This window comes from Scophthalmus maximus, chromosome 10 (genome assembly GCF_022379125.1).
Source record: "Scophthalmus maximus strain ysfricsl-2021 chromosome 10, ASM2237912v1, whole genome shotgun sequence".
Taxonomy (NCBI): domain Eukaryota; kingdom Metazoa; phylum Chordata; class Actinopteri; order Pleuronectiformes; family Scophthalmidae; genus Scophthalmus; species Scophthalmus maximus.
In genome coordinates this window covers 9,754,974-9,764,287 of record NC_061524.1, presented here as the reverse complement: position 1 = coordinate 9,764,287, position 9,314 = coordinate 9,754,974, and the positions used below count along the sequence as shown (strand labels likewise).

At 42.3% G+C, this 9,314-nt stretch overlaps 1 protein-coding gene across 1 annotated transcript in view; it reads right to left on the bottom strand.

The window, feature by feature from the left end:
• Nucleotides 1-718: 718 nt before the first annotated feature.
• The window catches only part of wdr11 (WD repeat domain 11), a 45,226-nt gene continuing 36,630 nt past the window's right edge, over nt 719-9,314 (bottom strand). Inside the window, exons 23-29 of the mRNA XM_035606214.2 lie at nt 8,135-8,324; nt 6,132-6,227; nt 4,754-4,919; nt 4,406-4,503; nt 3,905-4,050; nt 3,237-3,316; nt 719-2,654 (exon numbers count right to left, since the gene is read on the bottom strand). Of these exons, the coding sequence (XP_035462107.1) occupies nt 2,452-2,654; nt 3,237-3,316; nt 3,905-4,050; nt 4,406-4,503; nt 4,754-4,919; nt 6,132-6,227; nt 8,135-8,324 (979 nt within the window). The 3' untranslated portion in view covers nt 719-2,451. The remainder of the gene's footprint in view (nt 2,655-3,236; nt 3,317-3,904; nt 4,051-4,405; nt 4,504-4,753; nt 4,920-6,131; nt 6,228-8,134; nt 8,325-9,314) is intronic.

Here is a 9,314-nt window from a genome sequence, read left to right as displayed (position 1 = left end):
CAAGAACACAGGTTGGCACGGTGTCGGCCTGTTTTCTTTAAGTGGAAGAAAGGCAAGAAGGAATAGAAAAGGGAGGGATAAAGCACATATAAGGTGGAAAAGGGAAGTGAGTAGTGAGGGTGTCTGGATGGGTGTTGTTATCAGAGCCATTTGGCGAGCTGGGTGGCAGCCTGTATATGCACTAGGACAGAAGAGAAATCTTGCAGTGACGCCCTGCATACTGATGACCCGGCTGTAACGGCTCTCCGGCAGTTATTCATTAAGCCATTAAAGGAACACAACCGAGGCCTTCTGTTTCAGACGGTTTTTCTTCTCTCTGTGCTCTCCGCTTTTCGCCAGAGAGAGCGGAGGAACAGAATACAGGTCGATGAATAAATCTCAGGCGAAGAAAAGGGTGAAAATGGTTGGACCTGGGCAGCGAGCTGCAGCCAGCTGCTGGCCCTCCCTCTGAGCAGAAAAGAAGTAATTAATTGCGGAAGCAGCTCATGCAGGAACTAATTCACTTTTAGGACAGTTTGATAAATGAATGAACATTCAAATTCAATCTACCTGCATTGAAATTAAAAGAGGATAATTGCAAAGGACTCTTGATATAACAGGTCTTTTCCTCTGTGATTGCCATTAAACAGCCAAGAGCCGCTGCCAACTCGCCTGCTACTCAGGGCTCCGAGCGCCCCCTTGTGTCAGCATCTTCAGACAGCACACTGAGAACATCCACTTAATTATATTGGTTTTATTGCCATCCATATATACATATATCTTTTTCTTCTCTCGTAATATTTATATAGATTAAAGCATCACAGTAGGATCACTGTGTAAACAATGGACAGAGAACAATGAGAAAAGGCTAATCTTCGACACCATCACAAGGATCTGTTGTCTTCTTACAAAACACCAGAGTTTAAGGAATGTCTTCTCACCTGACAGCATTACTTTGTAAAGTTCTTCTGAGTACAAAGAAAAGCAGCAAGTGTCAATAATGATAATAATAATAATAATAACAACAGTACATGTCGCTTTCACAATACTGCATCACATGGTTGGAGGAGGATACACAGCAGCAGGTTAACTTCAGACGAGGCTCTGCTGGTTGGCTCTCTTTGCGATCCAACAGTATGTTCGAGGGGCTATGTGGAATGGATCTACAGTAATAACATGTAGTCCCCCAACTATATGCCGGGGTTGCCATAGTGACATTGCCTGGGGTAAAACAGAAGAGACACAACACTGACGTGTTTATGAAACACAATAACACACTAAAAGTCCCGTGGATGGAGTAAGTGTCTCATTTGAGGACGACTTAACACGTTAAAGGGCAATTGAAAAACGAAATCATACAGATGATTTTAAAGGTCAGTAGATATAAAAATGAGGAAAAAGCGAGAGCAGAGGAGTCGTGGGGGCAAGTCCAAACTAACTCTTAAACTGTGCGTCAGGTTTAGTGATTGTGAAGTGCAACGGTGGGAGCAGCGTACGTTATTGTTTCGTGTATAAATGATCCATCAGAGGTCAAATGAGTTACAACACAATTTGACAGCTCTTCATGTAGCACACACTAAAACTCCCATTTGGATTAATGGACAACCAGCATCTATTTAACTGAGCTGAACTCAACACAAGCTAATTAAATGGAGTCACTCAGGTGGAGGCGGTCCGATTCTTCTCCCCTCTGTGTGCGGGAAGATAATATACTAATAAATGTGTAATGAGTGCATGGTGGCCCGGCTAACTCATTTTACAATCTGCAGAGGGGTGTGCGGTGGCAGGCTTTGGACATTTATACAGCACCACCTGCTGTAGAGAAAACATCCAGACTGCTGTGTGTCAACACCATGCCTCATTTAACTATAATTCAATTATGTGGTGTTTTTGGTTAAATGAAAGGTACAAAAAATATAATTTTGGAATTCAGTCATAGAATAGGCATGGAGCAGTTATGGGGCCCTATATTTATATATATATAATGGCAGGGCATTTTCAAAATGAAATAGTAAACGGATTAATTTGATTTAATTTTAATCTGCCACATTTAATCTCAGCGCAGAGGTGCAACAGTACTTTGATATTATTATTACAGGCACACAAAATAACGTTTAACAAGCAACCATTAAAAAAAATAACTAGTTGAATTCATGAACCAACTAAATTACGCACCACAATCAAGGTGAATAACAACAATGTGTATTATTTCACTTGTTGGGGGGGAAATCAGGACTCAAGTATCTTTTGGGGCTGTTGCATGCATACACATATGCACACCTACACACACTGTTCATAACAAACATTAAGAAACTCAGTACAGTCACAGACACAGACCGACTGACAACTTCACATGGAGGAAACTTATATCTTCTTCTCTTGTTCTGGAGATGATGACCATGACTCCCCTGGATGCTGACACAAAGTTAATTCACAAACGTTCTGTTAGACTGAAACCACCCGTACTTGAGGTCACTCAGCACTCTCCTTGCCCAGCTCAACATCTTCTTCGGCCAGAAGGGCATCTGGAACGCCTCCTTCTCCCTGGAACAGCTCCTCCATCAGCTGCTCCCCGGCACTGCCGGCCCGCGATGCCCACAAGGCAGCACCCTCCCGCAGGCCCAGCGAGCGTAGCAGCCGCGCATACTCCAAGAACGCAGCCTCGATAAGTTTATGTGCAAAAATGCAGGTCAAGGAGAACTTTTAACATTTAATGGGACATACAAACCATGGTGGTTAAGAAGACCGATCTCAGATCAAAAGAGTTAAATTAGTGAGGGTAGGCTAAATACTAAAAACAGTATTTTGCAGTAATATCATACAAAGTGTATTAAGTGTATTTAGCTTCTGTTTCACACTTTTCTTTAAAGTATAGGGTAAATATATTTTCGACTGAGACAGTAAACAGACACAGCCTCGGACCAGACAACACAGACTGAGCGACAGATACTGTGCCTACTAGTTTCATATAGTTTTATATCAGTGGTCAGGTGTGACACGTCGTGTGTGTAGGTTGTTAAAGGCTTGTATGAGTCTGTGGCATAACTAAGCTCATTGAGAAGAATTTTATATCAGGTGATGGCGAACATGTGAAAAGTGTCTCAATGTACTCCGTGGAGCATCTGAATTGACCTTCATTGTGATAAAAGCTCTCTCCTATTGAATTCACATCTGTAGCAGAGACAGTGGAAACAGCAGAGCCAATGCTGGTCATAAATTGCTATCAGAGTACAGTCGTACGTTTTTAAAAAGGATATTGGAAGAGTCATTGGCCTCCATGACCCCGTACTTCAGACAGGCTTCGATAAAGAGGGCAGCGCGATCAAAATGCCTCATACTGCCCAGGAGATGGAAGAGAAAGACAGGCAGGAGGAGGAGGTGAGAACTATTGTCAGAAACCAGCATCATCTCTGCCATGATGTCTATGATCCTAAGGCACACGGCAACGATCGTGATGCCTCCTTAATTCTCTTTGAGAGCTTTTTTTATTTTTGCTGCTAGAGGCAACTCAGAAACAAGCCGTCAAGGAGGGCGGCAGGCACACCAACAGCAGATCAATGCCGAGGTAAAAGATAAAGGGTGAGACTCTAGCGTACACTGTTAGGTGTCCTTCAGTGTACTCAGGAAGAAAAGAGGAGGGACAAACTGAAGTGTTCATGATTGTGCGTGAAAGACGAAGGAAGAGGAAGGTGAAGCAGATAAAGTTACGGACTAAATTCATTCCATGAAAATGGATTTTGAAAGAAAAATAGGAGATCATCTCAAAATAAGATAATAAATTGTCAATGCGTGTCTGTCTCCGAGGAGAATTAAAACAAGACAGTAAAGGACAAGGTATGTGTTTCTCATTTCCAAGACCTTAGTCACAGTCAATGCAAAACTCTGAATGCAATAGACGCATTACAGCATCAGTCCTAGTTCTTACCTGTGGAGCATCTCTCCCACTTTGTAGAAGCAGCCCAGTGAAAGTAGCACCAGGATGGCTTTGGACTTCTGGTTGACCTGCGGGGAGCAGAGATGCTCTGCCCAGCGCTTCAGCACGTCTGAGCCCTCTGCTGCACTGAGACGCACCTGGAAACAAACGCAACAAGCAGGGCACTCAAAACTCCAGCTGCTTCACTGATGCTTCTCAGTAGCAACTTTTTTATGTGTAAGTACATTGAAATGTCTGGACAGCTTTGCATGTCCGTAAATTGGCTGTGGTTCCCAGATGTATTTTTAATGCATAAATTCAATTAATCTGTGAAATTCCATTTTTAAAATCTTCTTACATTTACTAATAGAAAATAGAAAAACCCTAACATACACATACAATGTATGTGCACCATTAGCACCCACCACGTCCCCGCTCACACACCCACTAACTGTCCGGACATTACACAGTAAGTGAGGTTTCCTGCTGATGGAAGCCGTCATGCCGAGTTACCTTAGCCAGCCAGGCGGCTCGGTTCCACTCCCCGTAGGTCTGCAAGTAGCGGCAAGCGTCGGCTGCCTTGTCAATCAAACACAGCAGCTGTACTCCCTCTGACAGACAGCAGAAGGGGAGAAGATGAGACGTGGAGAAATGATGCCCTATCACAATTTGTGGTGGCTCACTCTTCCCAAGTTGTGAGAATTTCTCTATACACTATAAATTGCAGGTTGGTAATTTCCAGGTGAAAAAATTGCTGACACATTTTTAACGCGGCAGATGCCTAAGTAGCATTCATTTTGCTACTTGTCCGAAAATAAGAGCACAGAATGCCAACCGTGAACAGATGTATAGTAATAATACCTGCTAGCTTGCCGTTGGCGATCATGTTGGTGGCCACTAGTTTGATTGTGGACTGTGAGGGGCCCGAGGAGGTGATGGTGGTCACTAGGCAGGCCTTGAGCGAATCGCAGTAGTAGTTTTGGTTGTCTGCGCTCGTCTCCAGCAGTAACTGCACCGCCCTGTCCGTCTGAGAGCAACAACAAATGGTTTAGAAAGGTAATGACTGAGGAGACAAGGCATTAGCAGCGCAGGCAGGTAACCGCTGTGTCAGCTAAACAGGACAAAATTGCGAGGACAAATTATGTTTATTATCCTTCTTTTCATCTGGTGGGGATGAAGGCTTGAGCTCACGGTAGGGTCAGCACAGGCCGGACTCTGCCTGTCAGCCTAATGGAGGATTGCACCACCAACACAGAGGCTCCTGATTGCAGACTGTGATTACAGGGAGAGTGGTGACACTGAGAGGGGAGAGAGGGGAATCCAGTCCACACAGACACCAGGGAGGACGGAGGCAGCACTTACTGTCCATCTCTCGACATTAGGCTCCACAGCACTGATAGGACCTATTTACAAATGTGCACAGCTGAGGAGTGTGATGTGTATGTGTGATACATAGCCTGAAAGTTGAAAGTTAGAAAAGTTGGAGAAAATTGTCACATTATTAATATTTTTTTTAAATGATAAAAAATGTGACAGCTAAAAAGAAAAACTAAGAAAACATCCGTTCATGTGTGGGGGAATGATATGTTACAGTATGATGACCACTGTGTTTTCAGCCAGAAAATTAACTCATATCAACCGTCTTTGCTGCATTGCACGATGCATCTGTAGCATCGTTACAAACGTGTATGTGGACAGCACTGGCTAACAGTACAACACTAAATTCAACTCTGAAAAGAGTGTGGCCGTGATTTTTATACCAAGGAGAATCGGAAGCAACATTTGCCCTCCACATAATGATTTATGTGATGATGACGATGATGTGCAGCGCCAGTGCTATAAACGTGTGTACGGGCCAACATGCTGGTAAGCAAATCCCATTTGTATAGAGATGATGAGCCCTCCAAAGGGTGTCAGTTGTCATATAATATGATCCATTTAGAATCTTGCCCAGGCCTCAAAGATGACAAGTGCAAGCCACGTGTTTATGACCAGTAATGTTCCCACCTCTCACGCTGTGTTAAGGAACATTACGTATTAATGTACGTGTTGAATAACTGACTCAAACATCATAAGGGCGTAGACTGAGACCACACATGGGGACATAAGGTACTCATCTGGCTTTTGGAAACATCGGGGAGTGTTTAAATCACTGTGGATTAGTAAAGTATCTACTGATATGGACCTATAAGTCTGAAATGAAGCTTAAGGGAATGTGGAGGCACAGTGTAGTACATACCTGACCCAGCAGGAGGAGCTGGTCAGCACATTTCTTGGTGTGATCATAACTGGTGCGCTTCACCTCCTGCAGGTGAACCCGATCCAACTGGAACTTCTGTTGAGCAGATTTAAAGGTGGTGTTAGCTTACTTTGTTTGTTTTCACACTGTTCTGCTTAGAGCATAGTCAGTATGTGTTGTTGAGGGGGAGAGAGTGCGATGAACATAGTTTGTACACAGTGTTTACACACAGATTCTACATAGATTATACAGGACATTGCATAGCCCATATGAGTAATGATGAGCAAAAAAAAACGAATGGAGTACAATTAGAGAAATACCCACAGATGGAGAATATAATAATAAAGACTAAGAATATTCAGGAGTTTTCACAGTGTCTCTGGTGCCAGAGCCTCCCATACTGTCTTTCATTAGTGTCAGATTGTACCCATTATTTCACTACAAAGTCCCTGATTAGAGATCAGGCACTTTTTTCAGTGAACATAAAACATTACATCAGAAATAGATCCTTTAAAATATAAGAGCTTATCAGTTTTATAAGGAGACTAGAGAGGGAAACTGATATAATGAGGGCAAAGATAACAGCACAGTGGAGAATTAGTTGCATTCACTATATGTGTGATTGCATGTGTGAACACTTATGTATATATATCAACCACAGAAGCTTTCCTTATTTTTGTACTTTTTATAATGATGAATTTTTCTGTGTGTAACAGCCGTGGGCATAAATCCTTGGAGAGATACCAAATTAGTTTAGTAAGTTCAGAGACGCATGCTCTGTATTGGAATCTTGGATATTAGTAATTACAGTCATGCTCCTGCCACTGAAGCTGTTTTATGACAACAGGAGACAAATGCAGTTGCGTACTGTTTGAGTTAGAGTAACTCTCTGAAACTCCCAACTTTGCGATCACTGTGTGGTCCCTCATTAACAGGGAGAAGAATTTACACAAAAACAGAATGGTGCATAATTAAAAAATCCTGAAAAGCAATCAAAGAAGAAAAACAAAACACAGATGAGCTTATTAGAAACTATTTAAACCTGACCACAACTGACTAAAATTAGACAATCCACTTACATTTGGCAGTTTCAAATGTAAACAAGAGCTAAAAACGACTTGGTACTTTTTTTTCTTAACTGGCTAATTGTGTTTCACCGAAAAACAAACATGCTACAGTACACTGCTATAGCCTTGTGGTCAAAACCCTAAACCTACCATAAACCATGGGGTTTCCATTTTTTCACTTGCACAGTGTGCCATCTTTTTAATTACTGTCCATGTTTTATTTATTTATTTTTCCAAACTACTACAAAGTATTCTGTAGCCTGGATTCAAAAACATGGTGGGAAACATTAAGGTGGGTGTGTTTGTTCAATGTCGTCCAGCAGAGTGATGCGGGCAGACACAGCAGAGGAGGACCAATCAATAGGCATCTTCTGAAGAAACTTTTCGAACACTCTTCAGAGTAAGAGAGTTTGATAATTAAAGTTGGAAGAAGAAAAAAAAGAAGAGGATTGAAGGAATTGTTGACAAGGTCCTTGGGTGCTGGTACAGCTGTGTCATCAGCGAGACGCATTGATCCGAGGAAACAGCACAGCACAAACAATCTAGGGATTCTTATTTAATTGAGTATATCCTGGTGTGGGCTGAAGTCACTGACGGAAAATGTCAGGGGGATTAAATATAGTGAGGGAGGAAGTGAAAGATGGGTTTGACCTGTAAGGCTTAAAAGTGTGAGCTGCTTCGCTTAATGAAGGTAGCTTAGTGAGACAACAGAGGAGGATGCACAATGTCATAACGATGACATGTACTGTGTGAGCAGGTCCAGATTGTCGACACAGTGGATAACAAGGGACAGGTTGGTGGTTGGAATTTTTTAATTTTTTTAAAAATGTTGACTGCTGCGATCATGTATTTGTCTCTATTGTCTTTGTGTTTACCACCGATATTAAAAGCAACAAAACAGACAAACACTTCCTCCTCCTTTCTTGTATTACCAACCTGGAAGTAAGAGCTCTCACACAGGATGTCATGGCAGATGTCCAGGTGGTTCTGTGGCGATGGCTGGGCTCCTTCATTTGGGGCCTGACCCTCTGCAGTGGACACACTTAGCTGACGAGCCTGGGCAAATGACTGAAGGTAGTAGGAGGCCACTGTCCAGAAGTGAAGGTCTGACTCATCCCCAAACAGCCTGCGGTTTACCACAACAACACATCAGCTGGGCTAATAGTAGATACTGCTCTCTCTGGAGTAGTTAGTCAAATTTTGCAGCCTGAATCAACATGCCACTTGGTTTCCCAAGTCATCTACACACAAATTACTGTAGTTCCTGTATTTTCCAGCCTATGACCGGCTCTTTCAGTATGCTCCTCTCCATCCCTTCTCCCCATCCCTATTTTTCCCTCTGTCGCTTAACTCCCTCCATCTTCTTTTAACATAACTGCACAGGCACACAGCTGTTGCTAGGTTACCCTTACACATTAACAACAGCATGAAAACTTGGACGGCCAGATGCAGAGACATAATCATTAGCTCAGTCACAGTAGTCACGGTAGGAAAAGGGTCACTGGGACTCTCCAGGTAATTCTTGGCTTTGATAACAGGATGCAAATGGAGGAAGGGGTGTATTGCTGTTCTGCTCTGACTGGCTAACCTGGATTTGGCACATTCTTTATCCCGTCGTGCTTTTTGTGGACATAAAGAAATCATGGCTGTACAGTTAGAGCACATTGGGGCAGATAAACCTGACAGTTTTAAAATTAAATTATTCAGCAGCACATTGGCTCATAATCTTGCATCAGCATGCTCGTCTCTCCCTGATACATTACAGCTGTGAAAACTTAAATGATGATACAAAAGCACAGTTAGCACAGTTTTCAGTGGAGAAAACATTCATTATTCTTGCTATGTTGAATTATATTGTGCTTGATCATCTAGCCTCACTGTAAATCCAGTTCAGCTTTAGATCGTTGTAATAAAAATAGTTAATCTACTGGCTGAGTGAATCAATGTGCATTTCTACTGTGATATAACATTTTACTCATTTGCTAATAGTAAAAAACAAAAAAACAAATAGAAAATCAATATGAGTTGGTCAATGTTTATACAGTGGCGGCCAAAATAAATCTATGTATTAGAAACACTGAGTGTAAACAATGTTTGAGGTTTGAAAGAGTTTGGC